This window comes from Aotus nancymaae, unplaced genomic scaffold, assembly GCF_030222135.1.
Source record: "Aotus nancymaae isolate 86718 unplaced genomic scaffold, 86718_ANA_hifiasm-v0.15.2.pri h1tg000046l, whole genome shotgun sequence".
Classification (NCBI taxonomy): domain Eukaryota; kingdom Metazoa; phylum Chordata; class Mammalia; order Primates; family Aotidae; genus Aotus; species Aotus nancymaae.
This window is the reverse complement of record NW_026988460.1, coordinates 26795288-26816585: the sequence shown is the minus strand read 5'-3', so window position 1 is coordinate 26816585 and position 21298 is coordinate 26795288. Positions and strand designations below refer to the sequence as shown.

Sequence of the window (21298 nt, the reverse complement as noted above, 5' to 3'; positions counted from 1 at the left end):
ATGCCCACCATTTTTATGGCTATGGAGTACAAATATTAGGTATTTTTAAAATTAAAAAACTCTGTTTACAGTTTCCAATTAAAACCTTTGATTTTGGGGTTTTTTTAATTCTTGGCTTTTTTTTTTTTTTTTTTTTTTTTGCAGACAGGGTCTTACTCTGGTTGTAATCTCTGCCTCTTAGGCTCAGGTGATTCTCCCACCTTAGCCTCCTGAGTAGCTGGAACTACAGGGTATGCACCACCATGCCTGGCTTATTTTTTGTATTTTTAGTAGAGATGGGGTTTCGCACTGTTGCCCAGGCTCATCTCGAACTCAAGCAATCCACCTGTCTCAGCCTCTCAGAGTGCTAGGATTACAGGCGTGAGCCACTGCACCTGGCCTTATTTTTGGCTTTTAACTATGTGTGGGTCCCTAAATAGTGGATGATTTTGTATAAAAAAAATGGATCTCAGTGTCAGAATAAACTTCACTTTGTTAGTTAGGCTTTTTTAAAAAAATTTATTTATTTTAATTTTTATTCTTTTCTTTCCTGTTCTGTAGTTAGGCATTGTTAATATCTGTCATGTTTATTTTATTTTTTTCAATACTCCCAGTAAGAATGAGACTGTCCTGTTTATGCAAAACAGAATCAATTTTATGAAATACATGAAAATTCTACAAAATACGTAGAAAAATCTCTTAGAAAAAAATCAATTTTATTATTGAAATCTCAAGGCAAATACTTCAGTATAAATTCTGACCCTACAGTTTTCTTTGTTATTTTTTTCCCCCAGATTAAGCCCTTAACACATGTTGGCTGCAGGAATGGGAAAATGAGGAGCAGGAGCAACGTCTGATGGGAGGGTCCCTGCTGGATCCCACAGTTAGCAGCACAGGTCTCTCTCTCTCTCTCTCTCTCTCTTTTTTTTTTTTTTGAGACAGAGTCTGTCTGTCACCCAGGCGGAGTGCAGTGGTGCAATATCAGCTCATTGCAACTTTGGCTTCCAGGATCAAGCAGTTCTCCTGCCTCAGCCTCCTGAGCAGCTGGGACCACAGGTGCACACCACTACACCTGGCTAATTTTTATATTTTTAGTAGAGATGAGGTTTCACCATATTGGCCAGGCTGGTCTCAAACTCCTTACCTTAAGCGATCTGCCCACCTCAGGCTCCCAAAGTGTTGGGATTACAGACATGAGCCACCATGCCCAGCCATGGACTCTTGAAGCTCTACTAGAAGCTCTGCTAGAAGAGTTTAGGAAAGGGCTGGAGGGCACCCTGCACATTTTAACAGAACACATGGAGGGGAAATGCATGTGAAGTGAAAAAAGAAGACCTCCTAGGAATTTGGGAAGTCCCCTCCCCTGGGAAGGCCCATGGTGATGGGTGGAAGCTGAGGTGTGTCCAGAGAGGCTTGGGGCCAGTTTGTTGTCCATTTGTGGTCCATGTGCATACGTCAACAGATTGATGCTTTTCTTTCCCTGAATTATCTTACCTGACTGTCCTGTCTAAAGTAGCACTCTCCCAAGTTCCTTAAAAATAATTTTTTCAATATTGAGATATAATCCACATACGATAAAAATTCCCCCACTTAAAAGTGTGCAATTCAGTGTCATTTTTTTCTTAATATACTCACAGAGTTGTGCAGTCATCACCACAGTTGATTTTAGGATATTTTCATCACCCCAAAAGAAACCTCATCCCCACAAGGAGACACTCTTACTTCTTGATTCCCCCAGCCCCTGGCAACTACTCAGCTACTTTATCTCACTGTAGGTTTGCCTATTCTAGACATTATACATAAGTGGGACTGTGCAGAATGTTTTCAACATTATGCCCTTACTTGCCTTCTTTTGTTTTTTGATCCTAGTACTTTGCATTGCCCCAAGTCATACTTCACTTGTTTGTTACTGTTTGCCTCCTTCTACCCCCAGGCACTCAGCGCTGCTGGGTGTGGACTTTGTCTTAGGCATCAAATCACTTGGCACAGTGTACTTTCCTTTTGGTTGCTGAATGAATGAAGGAAGGCAGGAAGGAAGCACACTCTTTACCCATTTACTTAGCTACTTCTTGGGTTGCTTTTGTTGAATTGATCAGTTCTCTTCCATGTGGCCTTCTAGTAAGTTGGAAATATACGTACTGTTTCTACCCATTGTATTAAGTTTTAAATTCATGTTTAAATATCTATCTAGAATTAGGATCTTTTTTTTTCACCTAAAGAAGACAATAAAGACAAGAACCTCCATAATCCCAACACTTTGGGAGGCAGAGGTGGGTGGATTGCTTCAGCCCAGGAGTTTGAGATTAGCCTGGGCAACATAGGGAGACCCTGTCTCTACAAAAAAAAAAATTAGCGAGGTGTAGTGTTATGTGTTTGTAGTCCTAGCTACTCAGGAAACTGAGGTGGGAGAATCATTTGAGCCCAGGAGGTCAAGACTGCAGTGAGCCATGATCGCATAACACCACACTGCACTCCAGCCTGGGGGACAGAGTGAGACCCTATCTCAAAAAAAAAAAAGACAAGAACCAAGCACGCTTTTACTTTCTCCTTATTGCCCATTCCATTTTTTTTTTGACATTATGCACCAACAGTTATTTAGATTTAATTCTAAGTTTTATTTTTAAATGTACTGTTCCTTATTTCTTTGATTCATTTTAGTTTTGTCTGAATTTTTTTCTCAAATGATTCTTACAGAAAATGTCTGTAGTTGATAAACTTTCAGTAACCACATATCCAATATTATTTTTCTGTCACTTAAATGTTAGCTTGGCTAGATATATAAATTTAAGTACAAAATAATCTTCCTGAGAACTCTTACTGAACTAAAGACAGGGATATGATCTGAGAAATGTATGTTAGGCGAGTTCATCATGTGCCCATTGTAGAGTGTTCTTACACATCCTAGATGGCATAGCCTCCTACACACCTAGGCTATATGGAATGGCCTATTGCTACTAAGCTGCAAACCTGTACTGAGCACCGTAGACAGTTACGACGCCATGGCAAGTATCTGTGGATCTAAAGTAAACACAGCTAAACATGGAAAAGAGGCAGTAAAAAGACGGTATAAAAGCTAAAAATTGGAATATTTATATAGGGCCCTAACCATGAATGGAGTGTGCAGGACTGGAAGTTGCTCTGAGTGAGTGAAAGAGTGCAGGGGAGTGACTGTGAAGGCCTAGGGCGTGACTATGCTCTACCGTAGACTTCCAGTGTTTACTGGACATTTAGGCTACAGTAAGTTTATTGAAAATTTTTCTTTCTTCTATAATAAATTAACCTTAGCTTACTGTAGCTTTCTTTTACTTTATAAACTTTTTTTTCCTTTTTAAAATTTTTTTTATTTTTGAGATGGAGTCTTGCTCTTGTTGCCCAGGCTGGAGTGCAATGGTGCAATCTCAGCTCACTGCAAACCACCTCCCAGGTTCAAGCGATTCTCCTGCCTCAGCTTCCTGAGTAGCTGGGATTACAGGCACCTGCCACCACGCCTGGCTAATTTTTGTATTTTTAGTAGAGATGGGGTTTCACCATATTGGCCAGACTGGCCTCAGGTGATCTGGCCGTGGCCTTCTGAAGTGCTGAGATTACAGGTATGAACCACAGGCCTGGTCCTTTTTTCTTTATAAACTGTTAAACCAAGGATGTCCAATCTTTTGGCTTCCCTGAGCTGCATTGGAAGAATTGTTTTGGGCCACACATAAAATATGCTAACAATAGCTGATGAGCTTAGAAAAAAAAAAGCTCACAATGTTTTAAGAAAGTTTATGAATTTGTGTTGTGCTGCATTCAAAACTATTGTGGGCCACAGGTTGGACAAGCTTGTGTTAAACTGTTTTTTAATTTTTTTCATAGCCAGCAATGTTTTAAACTTTTGACTCTTTTGTAATAACACTTAGATTAAAACACAAACACATTGTACAAATGTATAAACATATATTTTTATATCCTATTATATAAGTTTATTTTAAAAACGTTTATTTATTGTACCTTTTTATTAAAAACTAAGACAAACACATACATTAGCCTAAGCCTACACAGGGTCAGGATTCTGTTGTTTTTCTCCTCCACATCCTGTCCGACCACTGAAAGGTCTCCAGGGGCAGTAACCCGCATGGAGCTGTGACCTCCTGTGATGATGTTGCCCTCATCTGGATGCCTCCTGAAGGGCCTGCCTGAGGCTCTTGTTGCGGAGGAGGCTTGTTTCTGCCAGCATCACCACAAGCTCATGAGTAATGTGTTGGGAGCCACTAACACATTATCAGCCTAATGCTGCGGCTGATGTGAAGTCTGATAACTAGTTGAATTATTGTTTGCTTCTTGTTAACTCATTTTTTACTTTTGGAAATATTTAGGGTTTTAAAAAAATTATCTGGTGTTCTGAAGTCTTACCACAGCTGTCTAGGTGTGGGATATTTTTTTCATTCATCCTGCTCTGAACCTGGTAAATATAGCCAATGTGAAAATTCCTGTGTTTCTAGCCCTCTAGAGAATTTTCTTTTTCTTTGTTTCTTTTTTTTAATGGAGTCTCACTCTGTTGCCCAGGCTGGAGTGCAGTGGCATGATCTCCGCTCACTGCAACCTCTGCCTCCTTCAAGTGATTCTCCTGCCTCAGCCTCCTGAGAATCTGGGACTACAGGTGTATGCTACCATGCCTGGCTAATTTTTTGTATGTTTTAGTAGAGACGGGGTTTCACTGTGTTAGCCAGGATGGTCTTGATCTCCTTACCTCATGATCCACCCACCTCAGCCTCCCAGAGTGCTGGGTTACAGGCGTGAGCCACAGCGCCTGGTGAGAATTTTCTTATTTCTTTGATTAGCTTCTTCTTGTCATCTCTCTGTTCTCTTTTCTGGAGGTTGTCCTCCAGGTCTCTTTCCTTTCCCCTGTCTTTTTTTTTTTTAGACAGAGTCTTGCTCTGTTGCCCAGGATGGAGTACAGGAGTACAATGGCACAATGTGAGCTCACTGCAACCTCCACCTCCTGGGTTCAAGCAATTCTCCTGCCTCAGCCTCCCGAGTAGCTGGGACTACAGGCACACCACAACACCCAGCTAATGTTTGTATTTTTAGTAGAGACGGGGTTTCACCATGTTGGCCGGGATGGTCTCAATCTCTTGACCTCATGATCTGCCTGCCTCTGCTTCCCAAAGTACTGAGATTACAGGTATGAGTCACCATGCCAGCCCTAATTTTTGTATTTTTAGTAAAGACAGGGTTTCACCATGTTGGCCAGGCTGGTCTCAAACTCCTGACCTCAGGGGATCCACCTGCCTCAACCTACTAAAGTACTGAGATTATAGGCATGAGCCACCATGCCTGGCCATAATATACATTTTTAAAATTTTGAAAGTAAGTTGTAGACATCATAATTCACCCCTGAATACCTTAACATGCAACTTTTAAGAAAAAGGATTGTAAAAAGCACAATACTCATGTCACACATAAGCAAATTAACATTTTCATGATAGCATCTCCTGTCTAGTTCATTTTTAAGTTTCCCCAACTTGGCTGGGTGCAGTGGCTCACACCTATAATCCCAGCACGGGTGGCCAAGGTGAGGGATAGTGTGAGCGCAGGAGTTTGAGACCAGCTTAGGGAACATGGTGAAACCCTGTCTCTACTAAAAATACAAATATAAAAATTAGCTGGGTGTACTGGTATCTGTCTGTAGTCCCAGCTACTCAGGAGGCTGAAGTAGGAGGATCACCTGAGCCCAGGAGGTCGAGGCTACAATGAGCTGTGATTGCACCACTGCACGCCAACCTGGGGGACTGAATGAGACCCTGTCTCAAAAAACACCCACAAAAGTTCCCAGACTGCCCTTGAAATGTCTTTTGTGGTGTTCCCGCCTTGCCCCCACCTGGAGTCCAGTATGGGTCCGTGCTTTGCATTTGGTTTTGTGTCTCTTCAGTCTCTTAGCCAGAGCAACACCTCCTTTTTTTAATGACATTGATTTTTTAAAATTAATTTACAGATCAGTACAAGCCAGGGTTTTGGGGTTGGTTTTTTTTTGGTAAGAGTCACCTTCTAGTTTTTTCTCATGGTTTCCTTGTGGTGTCTTTTCATTTGTTTCTTTATTCCTCATATTTCCTATAAGCTGAAAGTGTGGGGACTTGATGAGCCTCAAGTTAAACCATTCTGGGAAGAATGAGTCCTAGGGGATGTTGTGGGCTTCATCTGGCAACATGGGACGCAGTCCCCGATGCCAGGTTGCCTACTAGTAATGGGGCCTGTTTGATCACATGGTTAGGGTGGTGGTTGCCAGCTTTCTCCATTTCTGTTGATTTCTTCTCCTTTTTTTTTTTTCTGATATGGAGTCTCGCCTTGTTGCCCAGGCTGAAGTGCAGTGACACGAGAGGCTTACTGCAACCTCTGCCTCCCGAGTTCAAGCGATTCTCCGGTCTCAGCCTCTCGAGTAGCTGGAACTATAGGCGTCCACCACCACGCCCAGCTAATTTTTATATTTTTAGTAGAGATGGAGTTTCACCATATTGGTCAGGCTGGTCTCAAACTCCTGACCTCAGATGATCCGCCCACCTCAGCCTCCCAAAGTGCTGGGATTACAGGTGTGAGCCACTGCGCCCAGCCCATTTCTGCTGATTTCTAAAGATTCCTCTTTGCTCTTTTGAATTGTTTCTTGATCACTTAAGAGCCACAGCCTTCCGTCTGGAGCAACAGACAAGTTGAAATGGGCTCAAAGGGAAGAACCCTTGAAACCTGGAAGGTGGTGCTCTGACAAGCTTAGTTATGGTTATTGGCTAGGAATTACCCATCTAACACCCTGTACGTAAAGTACATAGCATGGCAACTTGTGCATGGTTTGTTCATTCCTTAGGTATCTCCTGTCTCCTAGTCACTGTTCTAGGTACCAGAGAGAGAGAAAAGTAAGTAAGAGGCAGTCTCTGTTTGGGGACTCACCTCTGGTGGAGAAAACATATGTAGACAGGTAATTAGCTTGCGATGCTATTAATGCCGTGGATGTAGTGACTCAGACTTCCGAACCAAGAGCGGGACCGCATGGCTCGACAAGTACCCTTCTTTCACCTCCACACATTGTGGCGACAGGTGGCCAAACACGGACAGTCAGGGCTGTTCCCGGAAGGCAGGGCCATGTGGCTGCCATGGCTGTCCTAGGGAGGTGTGCTGAGTGCTGCAGAGCTTGGTTGGGGGCTGTAATCCACGCTCCTCAGGGCCACAGAGCTGTGAAGGGGAGGGAAACCCTGGAAGATGTGTGACAGATTCCTAGGGAGGAGAGATGGGCAGGGCTTTGAACACCATGGCTGCCTCTGTGCAGCGCTGTGGTCCTGGGAGGGAGGAGTGTGATGTTTGTCCAAGGTGCATGCAGCTAGAGAATGGTGGCAGATGAGAGCATGGCAAGTACGGGGGCCTGCCTGGTGGCACTGGCAGGTTATGGGCCTGGTGGATGCAGGCCGTGAAATGGCCAGCTGGACTTGGGAGCCCAGGGAGGAAGGTTTACTGTAGAGTTGATACCATGACTGAGTGGCATGGAGGGTGAGAGTGAGGGACACTTGGGGCCAATCTGGGCCATCGTCGCATGACCAAAATAGCAGGGAACTGGAGGGATGCTTTGAGGGTTGGGGTTGTTCAGTGTGGGCCATAGAACATCTCAGTCTCTTGTGCCCAGAGCCTTCCAGCCGAGGAATTTAGGGAAAAGAGGTGTGGGGTTTATGGGAATTCTTGTGGAGGCTGTGAGGGCTCCAAGAGGCTGTCTACCAGGGATGCTGGCACTTGCAGTCCTGACTTTGAGGATGCTGTCATTCCTTGCTGAAACCCCTTCCTGATGGGCCTTTTCACCACCAAAGGCTTATGGTGTCCCCATTTATCACTGCCCACCCCCCCGGCTAAGCAGTGCCCACTGCGAGCTCCTGCATGCTGCTTTGGTTTCCTCATTACCCCAGGTATTCCCCTGGTACTGAAAGGAGCCTGTGAGTGAATGAGGTGTTTGGGTGGCAGCAGACTGGTCCTGGATGCCCTTAGCTTCCTGCGAGGAAGAGGAATACCTGGAAATGGTGGCACTTGGCAAGTGGACGAGGCAGGATTTGTTGGCCAGAGGCAAGGGTGCTTTCCCACAGTGCCCTTTCTTCCCATCCAAGCTATTCAGGAAAGGGTTTGATTCCTGTAGGAGGTGCCAGTGGCAGAAGCAGTTTTTATGTGCTTGTGGAAGAGTCATGTGCATGGTGAAGGACACCAGGCTTCAGAGTCAGGCAGACCTCTGCCGACACTTGATTCCTGTGACTCCTCAGACATAAGGAGTAATGAGACCGACCTTCTAGGGTTGTCGTGGGATGAAGTGGCCTGACACACAGGGAGCACCAACAGTGCCAGGTACCCACAGAACTCTGGACCCCTGACCCCTTGCTTTCACCGGCCCTGCAAAACATGGTGGGTTACTGTGCTTCCTGGGTGACTGGGGAGGAAACTCAGACTACAAGAAGCCGATGGGGCCGTCCCTCATCACGCAGCTGGTGGAGCAGAACGGGAATGCACATCTTGGATTTTACTTCATTCTGCATCGCCACTAAACCTCCCAGGGAGAGCTGCATTGTAACAAGGGACAAAGAAAGCCATTTCTCATGCTGGACCTTGAGGCACCCACGTTTAAGAGACAGAAGGAATTTTGTGCACGAGAGTCTGTACTGGTCCTCTACTCCCCTCCTGCAGAGGAGAATTTGTGCCCCTGACATTGGGCTGCATTGCAGTCTGCTTTGCTTGCCACCAGCCTGTGTCGCTGGTCTAACTTGGTCTCACCTTTCTTGTCCTCGCTTTGGTCTCTCTCCACCTGTCTGCCCAGATGGTGGCAGGCTGTGTCCCTAGCCGGTTAACATGCTGGAGGTTTTGCTGTCTTACCCTGGCACTTCACAGTGCTTCACTCCCTAGCCTGTGGCTTGCTTGCAAGCCCAGGGCCAAGCCCTTCCCTGGAGGACTGCAGGTTGGTGGGAGGAAGGCAGCGGCAGTCAGGAGCTGGCGTGGCCCACAAACTCCACCTCCTGCTTTGACTCACCACATCCCAAGACACAATGAAAAATAGCTCAGGAACTTGTATTTGGGTCATTCTGACCAGTTTTCAGAGTTTGTCCTGAGAACTAACTTTTCCAAGGTCCTTCTCTAATATGAAGAAGCAAGGAACTTTCCACCGCCTACTTCGTTACTCAGGAGAAAGTCTTGTCAAATAAAACTTTCCTCTGTTTCTGTTGGGAGGGATGGTGCTGGACACAGGTCCCAGAGCTGAACTTCAGTGGTATTTTCAACCTAGTAAGCAGGGTTGATTTCCCACTGGGGCACATCTGAACTCACTAAGTGGGAACATGAACGAGGAATCCCTGGAAAGCAGCTTTTGGCCCCACTGCACAGGCCTGACTACCAGGACCTGCACATAATGGACTGCTGATGTGTTGAGGCCCTTCTCTGTGCCAGGCACTGTGCAAGTACTGATGGTGCCAAGAGGAATAAGACGGTCTTTCTCCTCAGAGAACCCATTCCTGATGGCAAGAGATGGACGTAGGAACCAGGAGCCAAGCAGCGGCCCAAGGCCGATTTCCACTACAAAGCCTGTTGTTGTTGTTTTCTTAATGTTAACTTTTTTTTTTTTTTTAAGATAGAGTCTCACTCTTGTTGCCCAGACTAGAGTGCAATGGTATGGTCTTAACTCACTGCAACCTCCGCCTCCTGGGTTCAAGTGATTCTCCTGCCTCAGCCTCCTGGGTAGCTGGGATTACCGGCACCCACCACCATGCACGGCTTTTTCTATTTTTAGTAGGGACGGGGTTTCACCATGTTGGCCAGGCTGGTCTTGAACTGTTGGCCTCAGATAATTCACCTGCCTTGGCCTCCCAAAGTGCTGGGGTTACAGGCTCGAGCCACTGCACCTAGCCCTGTTTTCTTTTTTTTCCTTTTGAGATGGAATTTCACTCTGTCGCCCAGGCTGGAGTGCAGTTGCACGATCTCTGCTCACTGCAGCCTTCACCTCCCAGATTGAAGCAATTCTCGCACTTCAGCCTCCTGAGTAACCGGGATAACAGACATGTACCACCACACGCATCTAATTTTTGTATTTTTAGTAGAGACGAAGTTTCACCACATTGGTCAGGGTGGTCTCAAACTGCTGGCCTCAGGTAATTTGCCCACCTTGGCCTCCCAAAGTGCTGGCCTCCCAAAGTGAGTCACCGGGCCTGGCCTAAAGCCCGTGTTGTTTGACCGGCAATTCTGCCGGTGGTCTGCTGGTTTGTTACTGTTGAACTTCTTTAGATGGCATATCCTTTTCTGACTGCCAGCAGCTCCCACCAGTCCTGTCTTCTTACTGCCTTTTATGTCCCTTGGTTGGCCCCCAAAGCTCAGCAGTGCATGACATTTGACTTAGGTGGATAACCCACTCTGTGATGTGTACTGTTGGAGGGGCGAGAGTAAAGGGCTATGGGAACATGAAGGAAAGAAGAGTTACTTCTGCTCAGGGTTGGGCCATGGGCCCACAGTGTCAGGCAAAGTGAGAGACTTTTGAACTGGGGTCCTGAAGGGTAGATAGGAGTGCACCAAAAGGTTAAGATGAATGCAGTTTATCCCAGAAAAGATAGTGGTGAGAACAGCACTGCCTTGTGGGTGTGGAGACTAAGGGTAGCGTAAGCTGGGAGTTACAGTTGGAACTTAGAAGAGGAAAGAAACCTCATCCCTCAGCCAGCACGTGCTTCCCGACTGAGGCAGCAATGGGCAGGACTGAGCCAGTGATGGGCAGGACTGAGCTCTTGTGTCACCTAGGTGAAATAAGGGCCTGAAGCCCTTGCAGCCTTGAAATCCCCACCCCACGTGAAATTTACCTGCCAGCCCTTGCTGAGTGGGAGAGGAGGGGCAGCGTCGCTTTTCTGAGCATACACACTCTGGGAGCCCTTTTCCTTCCTAATTAGGCCTCACTCATACCCTCTGGGTCCAGCAGATGCCTCTGGACTTCACCCTTCCCCAAAGGTCAGTTGTAAGACAAGAAAGCCTGCCAGGAAAAGCTCAAATAGCTGGTGATATACTAGATGAGAGGGCCTAGAGATCATTCTCAATTTAGAGTCCCTGTTGGCTGGTCAGGTTAGTGGCTGGTCAGGTGAGCAGCTGGTCAGGTGAGTGTGCAGGAAGAGAGCTTGGGGGATGGGGAATAGAGAAAGTGGGATTCCCACTCTCAACTTGGCAGATATTCTCAGCAGTTTAAGGGCGTTTATATCCTCTGGGCAGTGAAAAACACTCTTAGCCATAACAGTGTGCAGCAAACTCAGCCGGCAGTGTAAAGGCTTACAGGGCAAAATGGTCCTCAGTACTCATTCCTCCAGATTATGTTTCTGTTGGGCACTTTCTACATGCCAGGCAGTGTGCTAGGTGCTGTGCAGATTGCAAAAACCAGACTGACATAGCCCGTGCCCTTGTGGAACTCATGAGACAGAGAGAGTAAACACTTAAAAAGTGTGTGCACATGTGTGTGTGTGCATGTCAGGCAGTGACGTACACTGAAGAAAAATGAATTGGGATTGGGACAAGATGGGAGTGCTTTTTTTTTTAATGTTTGAGATGGAGTGTTGCTCTGCCCCCCAGCTGGAGTGCAGTGGCGCGATCTCGGCTCACTGCAGCCTCTGCCGCCAGGGTTCAAGCGATCCTCCTGCCATAACCTCCTGAGTAGCTGGGATTACAGTTGCATGCCACCACACCTGGCTAATTTTTGCATTTTTAGTAGAAACGGGGTTTCAGCATCTTGGCGAGGCTGGTCTTGAACTCCTGCCCTTGGCTTGGGGCTGCTCTTCTAAGAAAGGCCTCTTGGCCGGGCACAGTGGCTCACGCCTGTAATCCCAGCAGTTTGATAGGCTGAGGTGGGTGGATCACCTGAAGTCAGGAGTTCAAGACCCTGACCAACATGGTGAAACCCAGTCTCTACTAAAAGTATAAGAATTAGCCGGGCATGGTGGCACATGCCTATAATCCCATCTACTCAAGAGGCTGAGGCAAGAGAATTGCTTGAACCTGGGAAGCAGAAGTTGCAGTGAGCTGAGATCATGCCACTGCACTCCAGGCTGGGTGACAGAGTGAGACTTTGTTTCAAAAAAAAAAAAAAAAAAAGATGGGAATGAATGAGGAGGCCAGTCACATGGGCGTCTGGGAGAGCATTTCAGGCAGGGAACACCAAAGGCAAGGGCCTTGGTGCAGAGAGGCCTTGGAGTACTCCAGGAATGGCAAGTAGGCAGCTAGAGGCAGATCCTGGGGTTGCCACCCAAGGGTTGAGGACAGAGGAGTTACAATATCCTAGCACTGTTTCAGAAGCTGCACTGGGCTGCGTGTAGAAAATGAATTGGGTAAAGTGGAGGCATGGAGACAGGCCTGAGGCCGTTTGTGTAGACCCTGGTAAGAGGCTGGAGTGGCAGTAGGGAGGTGGGGACAAGCAGGCAGGAGGAGGGCACAGCTAGGGCAGATGCAGCGGGGACTCAGAGCTCATTTGTCCCTGCTTGTCCTGGCCTCTCCCAAGGCAGAGAGACGGGCAGCCTGGAATCTAGGACTCTGCATTAGGATGCCTTGGCCGAGTTCCAGCACCCCTCAGAGCCTTTCTCTTTCCTCCATAATGTTGGCTCCTGGTCTCTGCCTGCAGGCAGTGGCAAGGATGAGTGAGATGGCTAGGACCCCCCCAGAGTCCACAGGGTGGGTCTGCTTGCCTTCTGATACACTGAGCCTAGGCCTGCCCTCTCCAATAGGTGGTCTGATGGTTCCTGGTTGCTGTGTCTTGTCGCCTGCCTGTTTCTCAAGTAGCTAAAGAGGCAAATCAGAGGCATTCAGTTCTCACCCAACCTCCCTTGGGTGCTGCCTAATGGCCAGCTGGCCTAGTTGGGGTGGGGAGGGGTCTGATCTGGGGAAAGGGCTCTCTTGGCTTGGCTTCTCCCTCCTCTTTTGGAATATAGTAGGCATGGGTGAAGTGATCAAGCTGCCTGTTAATGTAACAGACAGCTTGATCCCTCTCTTGTGCTCTCTCTGTGATCCCATGACAGGACTGTTCTCCACCCAGTGACCTGAATGATATTTTAAAAACAAACCAGAGCACATCTTGTCTTAGCCCAGGCTTGCCCTGGAAAACAGCCCGAGAGAAGGGCTCATGTGCATCACTTTTGTTTTTGGAGACTGGCCCCAGGAAGGAGGCAGGGCTTAGGTAGAGCTGTATCTTTCAATTAGCTGCCATGGGCAGTGGCCTTGACCCTGAGGACTTTCCAAGGTGCATACAGAATGTGTCTCACAGTGGTCCCTCTGAGAGGTAGGAGAGGAGAGCTTTATCCCCTGTTCTCCGTTAGTCATGGGTGACCCCTAGGGTGGGAAGGCCCCCTCTCTTCTGGGTTATGGAGGCATGAGCACACAGTGGTTTCCAGCAGGCCTCTCTGGCCAGACTGAGGGATGCTCTCAGGCAGAGAGTGAGGGGTGAGGTGTGGGCAGGCCTTTGTGGGTGTACAAAGCAGATTGCTGTAGCAGTGGCTGGAGTGCAGGGTGCACTGCTAAGAAATGTGAGTGGGAGAAAAGAGGAGACCAGCTCATATTTTCCTGCCTCAATCTCCAGTGGCTTCACATTGCAAGAAAAATGAAATCCACATTCTTGACTTTGGCCAGCAAGATCCTGTATACTCTGGCTCTGGCCCATGTCTCTGAACACATCTCCTCCCAGTTTCTTTCTTCACAGCCATCTGGCCACACTGCCCTTTCCATGTCTTTAACACGGTAAGCATTCTCCTGCCTCTGAGCCTTCGTCCTGTTCCCCTGCCTGAACACCGTCCCTGTGGTTGGCTCTTCATCATTCACGCCTCAGCTCAGATACCTTCTCAGATCATCAAGTAGGCTGGCCCCCACCCCTGGGGCTCTCTCCCTGACCTTCACATTCTGTAGTGTGCTCATGATCACCTTTTAAAAGGATCTGTGACATATTCTGTCTTCTCTTACTAGAATGGAGCTAGTTTTGCTCCATGCCCTGCTTTATCTCCAGTTCCCAGAGCAGAGGCTAGGACAAGGCAGGAGCTCAGCACATGTTGAATGAAAAATAAACGACTCATGCACACAGCCCAGTATATTTTTCTTTTGGTACTTTATATATTTTCCTTTGCATTAAAGCTCCTTTGTGGCCTGGCGTGGTGGCTCACGCCTATAATCCCAGCACTTTGGGAGGCTGAGGTGCATCAATCACGAGGTCAGGAGTTCAAGACCAGCCTGGCCAACATGGTGAAACCCCATCTCTACTAAAAATACAAAACATTGCCAGGCGCGGTGGCTCACACCTGTAATCCTAGCACTTTGGGAGGCCGAGGTGGGTGGATCACCTGAGGTCAAGAGTTCAAGACCAGCCTGGCCATCATGGTGAAACCCATCTTAAAAATATATATATACAAAAAATTAGCTGGGCATAGTGGTAGGTGCCTGTAATCCCAGGTACTTAGGAGGCTGAGGCAGGAGAATTGCTTGACCCCAGGAGGTGGAGGTTGCAGTGAGCTGAGATTGCGCCACTGCACTCCAGGCCTGGTGACAGAGTAAGACTCTGTCTCAAAAAAAAAAGCTCCTTTATGTATATTAAAAACATTTGCCACAAAATTGTAATAGCTTAGTAAATATTGTTAAATGGATGCATTTATCAGCACCTTCTCCATGCTTGCACTTGGGCACATGAGTTTGGTCATCTGACCCTGACAGTACCTTTTTGTACAGATGAAAAACAGAATGAAGTTGTAGCCTAGAGAGATAAAGCTGGTGACAAAGCATCTGGTCACGAACTCAGGCCTGTTGGCCTCAGAGCATCGCCACTGCCCTGTATCCTTCCCTTCCTCTAATTCGAGGGGGTAGGATGGGAATACTACCAGCCATGGGAAGAGTTTACTTTCCCAAAATATCTCCTCCATTACTGCCCATAGTTCACCAACTGGTTGGCCTACATACCTTAATCAGTAGTTACATTGTTGGTTTTTCATTTAGTTTTTTTTTTTTAAGTGTTAGAATGTTTTATTGTCACTCAGATAGCAATTGGATTTATAGTCTTGACACTTTATATTTTTTGTAAATTAAAAAAATTACAAGTTTTTTTTCTTTTTTTGTTCATTTTTAAAAATACAAGTTTAAATAGCCAATGGCTGGTTATATTTTCAGAAAACATGATTGGACTAATTCATTAAAGGTGGCTTCAAGCTTTTCCTTATTGGCTCCAGAAAATTCACACACCTTGTGTCCCTCCTTAAAAAATTGGAATGTTGGCATGCATTTGACTTCACACTCTGAAGCAAGATCCTGACAGTCATCCACATCTACTTCAAGGAATACCATGTTGGATGCTTTTCAGATAGGAAATGAAAGAAAGGCTTGATCATTTTGCAAGGCCCACACCACATGACTGAGAAGTCAACAACTACAAGTTTATTGCCTGAGGCGTCCAAGGCTTCCTGAAAAGCAACCTTGCTCTCATCTGCTTCACCATCTTGGCTCCTGGGGTCTGATGAGCAACTGTAAGGACTGATGGAAACAGATCCAAAGCACTAGACCAGGCTTGGAGCTCATTTAGTTTTTATTTTAAGCAAACTTACACTTGTATATGGTTTGAGGAGTCATTTGGTTCTGCAAGGCTTGGTACCAGAAGATCTTAGGATACCCTCAACTGCCCTAGGGCAGCCACTTCCAACTCTTCTTTGAAATAGGGTCTTGAGTGCGGTGGTGCTATCTGGCATTTCTTGCAGGGAAGCTTTTTTCCAAGGAGCTTCTCTTTACTTTCATTTATCTGGAAATGTCTTGATTTCACCCTGTCTTTTGAGGAAAAATTTTGTTTGACAGACTTCAGTGTTGAGAGTTTTTCTTTCTGTACTTTTTTTTTTTTATTTTTAGCACTTCTCAGCATTGTCTTCTGGCCTCCATTATTCTAAGAAGTTATTTGTCATTTGTATTGTTGTTCTCATGTATGGAATATGTCTTTTATCAGACTGCTTTTCATATTTCCCCTTTATTCTTATTTTCTGTTAGTTTGACTGTGATCTGCCTTGGTGTATTTTGTATTTTTTTCTGTTTGGGGTTTGCTGAGCTTCTTGGATCTTTAAGCCAGTGTGTTTCACCAGATTTGGAGATTTTTCAGCCATTTGTTCTTTGAATCTTTTCCCCTATTATCACTATCTTTTCCTGGAACTGCAATTATGTGAATATGAGACAGTTTGGTATTATTTCATATATCCCTGCGATTTTATTAATTTTCTTCAATCTTTTTTCCCCTTCTTCAAATTAACTCTTTATTGATTTTTCTTCAGGTTCACTGATTTTTTTTTCTGCCATCTATAATCCAGTGTTGAGCTTATCCAGTGAATTTTTCTCTTAATATAATTTTTAGTTCTAGAATTTCCACTCATTAAAAACTTAAGTTTATACACACACACACATACACACACACACACACACACACACGTTTATTTTTGAGACAGTCTCACTCTGTTGTTCACGCTAGAGTGCAGTGGCACCATCTGGGCTCACTGCAACCTCTTCCTCCAAGGTTCAAGGGATTCTCATGCCTTAGCCTCCTGAGTAGTTGGGATCACAGGAGCATACCACGATGCCTGGCTAATTTTTATATTTTTAGTACAGGTGTGGTTTTACCATGTTGGCCAGGCTGGTCTCAAACTCCTGACCTCAGGTGATCTGCCTGCCTTAGCCTCCCAAAGTGCTGGGATTACAGGCATGAACCACTGCACCTGGCCAGTAATTTTAATAATAATAAATAGTTTAACAAAACATTTTTTAATGTTTTAAAAAATAATTTTTATTTCTTTCCTTAAATCCCGTATTTGTCCACTCAGTATGATCATATTTTTCTTTAACTTTTTGAACATACTTTTCTTATAATTTTCTGAACATATTTAAAATAGCTGCTTTAAAGTCTGCCTCCTAAATGCAAAATCTGAACCATTTTGGCATCAGTGTCTATAGATTGCTTTTTCCCTTATCTGTGGTTCATATTTTCCTATTTATTTGCATGTTTAGCAATTTTCAGTAGTATCTGGAAATCGTGGTTGATAATGAGACTCTGGATTCTGTTATCTTCTTTAGAAGAGTGTTGATTCTTGTCCTAGTCAATTCAGTTACTGGCTTGTCACCTTGAACTTGTTTGTTTAGGCTTATTTTTATGTTTTGTTAGGGTGGATATGTGGAAAGACTAAGGTGTTTCCTCAGCCTCTCTAATGTGGCAGAACTCAACTTCCAAACCCAAGACTTATGTTGGTTAGGGCAGGTCTATGGAGATCTTTCTTTAGGCATGGTCACTCATAGTGACATTGTGATAGCTCAGCTCATATACAAGGCACTAATGAGACACTAATGAGGCCTCTTCACTGTGTCTGGCTTGGAACTTCAACATCCCCCAGCACTCCTGAACCTCTATCTCTGGTCTGTTCTCAACTCTGGAGGGGGCACTCTCTGGTCAAGGTCTCACTGGGACACCTCACATAGACTTTTTGGCTCCCCCTATGTATGACTCCTCATTTCGTCACATCATCTGCTCCAGACCCTGATCTCTGCCTCCTTAGCTCAGTGGGACCACTGTGTTCTGTATGGATTCTAGCCCCCGTGGTCAGAAAACTCCCAGGTAGAGCGTTGCGATGATCATGAGGTGCCTTTCATGAGTTTTGCCTCTTTTAGGGGTTATGGTCTCGTGCTGCTTGTCTACATTCCCAAAACAACAGCCTCTATATAGTTTCTCCAGTCCTGTGGTTGTGTGTGGAGGGAGGGCTACTCTGCCACCAGCGATGCTGCCATGGCTGGAAGCTGCACCAGGAGCCCTCTGACCAGCTCCAGGTTGGCTGATGTCTAGGCTGCTGCTCAGGTTTTATCCTAGGATCTCTCCATCATCCTGGCATCTCCCTTTGCCTCCCTTTTCAGTTGAACTCTCTGTTTTCTGGGTTCCACATTTTCTTATTTTTGGTTGACTTCTTTAGATAGAGAAACTTTCAGTCACTCCCTGAGGAAGGGTGCCAAGAAGGTGAATTTTTCGGGGAATGTATGTCTGGGAATGCCTTTATTAAACCCTCGCACTTGAATATCGGTTGGTTGGGTAGAGAACTCTTAAGTTGGAAATAATTTTTTTCCTCATTTTAAGGCATTATTTCATTGGCCATCTAATGCCACATGGGTTTTATGTTCATTCTTCTTGCTTTGTTCTAGAATTTCCACCCATGGATGCAGTGTGGTCTGCTCTGCCCCATTCTGTGTGTGCTTGGTGGGCCCCTCAGCCAATTCTGGATACTTTTCTTGAAATACTTGTTTGATTTCCTCTCCTTGATTTTACTGTTCTCTTTTTCTGAAACTCTGATTATCCTGCTTTCCTAGGCTGGTTCTATAATTTTCTTTTCTTTTCTTTTCTTTTTGAGACAGAGTCTCGCTCGCTCTGTCACCCAGGCTGTAGTGAAGTGGTGTGATCTTAGCTCACTGGAACCTCTGCCTCCCAGCTTCAAGCAATTCTGCCTCAGCCTCCCCAGTAGCTGGGATTACAGGTGTGCACCACCACACCCAGCTAATTTTTGTATTTTTAGTAGAGATGGGGTTTTACTACGTTGGCCAGGCTGTTCTCAAACTCTTGATCTCAGGTGATCCTCCTGCCTCGGCCTCCCAAAGTGCTGGGATTACAGGCGTGGGCCACTGTGCCCAGTGTATAGTTTTATTTTCTCTTTTTTTCATTTCTTTGTATTTTTCTCTACTTTGGAGGGATTTCTTCAACTTATCTTCACTGGTGTTGCATTTTTCATTTATGTTATCATATTTTTAATTGAGCTTATTTTTCTTTCTGAATGCCCCTTACCAAAAAAGATAGTATTCTTTTCTTGTTTCATGGGTCTTTCCCTATTTCTGAAATATTGATTGCTTGAGGACTTTGCCTCTGTGTTGTTTGTTTCTTCCGCGTTGCGCTTTTGCTATTGTTTGGCCTGTGTCTTTCATGTTACGTGTTCTCCTCACTCTTCTCCACACCAGAGGTTGTCTGGATCCCAGGCTCATGTGGTGCACACATAAATCTTGCCCTTCACCCCATGCTGCCATGTGTGAGCTGCTAGACGCATGAACTATAGGCCTGGTTTTCTTGGAGCCACTCACTAAGGAGTAAATGGGACAACTCAGGAAAGGGCCCAGAGCTTTAACTCTCAGACTTCTCTTTGTTGGGGCTGGGAAAATGGTGGTCACCTCCACAGTGCCAGGGACAGAGGCCCTGCCTTCAGGAACTGTCTGGGCCTCTGTGGTCTTTCCCTACCCCAGACAGACCTTGAGAGAAAGACCTTTCTTCCATACCTTGAGAACTGGGTAAAGAGGCCCCCGAGTGTTTGTGCCTGCAAAGGGTGCTGATGGACCTGCAGCTCAGCACGCATGACAGGCTCAGTGTCTGTCTTCAGAGAGCCACGAGAACCTGTGATTGGTGGGGCAGAGAAGGCACGCCCCGAGGCGTTTGGTCACCGAGAGCCCTGGCACATGCCTCTTGGATGCCTGCCCAAAGTCCAGGCTCTCCCAGGCCCACAGCTGGTGAGGTCTGCCCAGAGTGGGCTGCCTCCTGGCCCCACACAGGCCTCTGTCCCTGCCTGGCCTGGTGTCCATCCTGCCAGACTCTGCTTCTAAAAGACAGTAGGGAAGCTCCACCTGCCCACGGATACCTCTTCTCCACAGCCCACATCTGGTGGGAGGTGGGGTGGAGTAGGTGTTAAATGAAGACATGGGTGGGAAAAGCCCCCAAGCTCCTTGCTTTGGCCAAGCTGGGTCAGCTGATAGAAACTGCCTTGTACTCAAAGGCCCCATGGGAGGACTCTGCCCATTGCCACCACCAGGCACCCTTCCCATAGCTGTCATCACCAAGCTGTACAGTCCTGAGGGAACCCTAATGCTGGAGGAGCCTCACACACACTGGGTACATGTTGCTCTTGCAGGCGAGGGGACCTGGCTGTGTGCGCTACTGCCCGTGCAGCACACCTGGAGCCAGCTTTCCAGCTGCCGGCCGCTTGAGCTCTGGTGGTTCTGTGTTCCCAGCAGTGGGCCCAGTGGTGAGGGGAGAGAGGCACACAGAACATCTGGGCCAGCTCAGAGTATACCCCTTCCTCCACCTTTCCCCGGAGACCCTAGAGGGCCAGGACAGGGGCTGCTCACCTTCCCTTTGCATCCTTTTTTCAATAAGTTTGGGCCATTGAGTTGCTTTCTAAGGGCTCAGAAGGCCTCTGTGTGTGTGTATGTGTACCTCCTAGCCCAGTAGAACCATGACTCTGGATGTGGGTCTATGGGGTCTCTCTGCCTGTCCCTGTGTTCAGCTTGTGCCACTGGGTTCACTGAGGAACCCTGTTTCTTTAGCTGCAGATTTGGGACACAGCTGGCCAGGAGCGGTTCCGCACCATCACCCAGAGCTATTACCGCAGTGCCAATGGGGCCATCCTCGCCTATGACATCACCAAGAGGAGCTCCTTCCTGTCAGTGCCTCACTGGATCGGGGATGTGAGGAAGTATGCAGGCTCCAACATTGTGCAGCTGCTGATCGGTGAGTGAGGGGTTCCTCGGGACCACAAATCCCATTACTCTGCCTATCTCTGCCTCCCTCTGCTTTTTTTTTTCTTCCAGTACCTAATCGTGTAGTCCTCAATAACCTCTGCTTTTTAAACACAGGGTAAGCCTGAGTCCAGAGGGAGTCCCAGCCAGAGTTTGAGCCATGGTTTTGCAAATCCTGGTCCCACTAATCACTTGTACAGTAATATTCAGATTTGTAGTTAGAGGAAAGAAGAAAGGGAGCTGAAGTTTGCTCTGCAATTCTCATATGTTTCCATAGGCTCTGTACCGCCTCCGTCTTCACATTTGTCAAAGGTTATTTCTTGTACCCCAGCTTCTCCTCATTTGACAGGGGCTGGGGCTAGGCTCAGAAAAGTGGGGTAACTTATCTGAGTCCACCCCGCCTATGAGCATACTCATGTAGGCTTTGAGTTTGCTTTTGCTGACCTCAAGTCTGTGGGTTTCTCTGTTATGCCGCACACAGAGCAGGGACACTTGATGGCTTGTGTGCCTCAGCATCTTGCAGAAGACTTCTTCAAGTGCAGCTGCAGGGCCTCACCTCCAGAGCGTCTGATCCAGGAGGGTTGAGTAGGGCCCATGAATGTGCATTTCTAACAAGTTCCCAGGTGACACCCACCTTGCTGGTCCAAGGACCCCACTATGAGAACTGCTGCTATGAAAGGATGCTGTTTACCTCTGTTTTCCTTCTATATAACCTTCCCAGACCTAGACTGGAGAGCTCTTTAGCCCTTATGTTATCCCTGGGGTCCTTGCCCCAACAGGTTGATTG

General features: G+C 46.6%; 1 protein-coding gene and 1 pseudogene across 4 annotated transcripts in view; one reads left to right on the top strand and one right to left on the bottom strand.

Moving 5' to 3' along the window:
• Window positions 1–21298, top strand: part of RAB43 (RAB43, member RAS oncogene family) — a 48281-nt gene that overhangs the window by 15234 nt on the left and 11749 nt on the right. For 3 of the 4 annotated variants that reach the window (XR_010337238.1, XM_012435008.3, XM_012435007.3), the window contains one exon: window positions 20320–20503. Coding sequence is in view for 3 of the 4 variants with exons in the window: in XM_012435008.3 (XP_012290431.1) it covers window positions 20320–20503 (184 nt within the window). In the remaining variant the exon portion in view is untranslated. The remainder of the gene's footprint in view (window positions 1–20319; window positions 20504–21298) is intronic. The other variant, XM_012435009.3, reaches the window with a different exon arrangement.
• LOC110569365 (thioredoxin-like) lies at window positions 15109–20134 on the bottom strand (annotated as a pseudogene).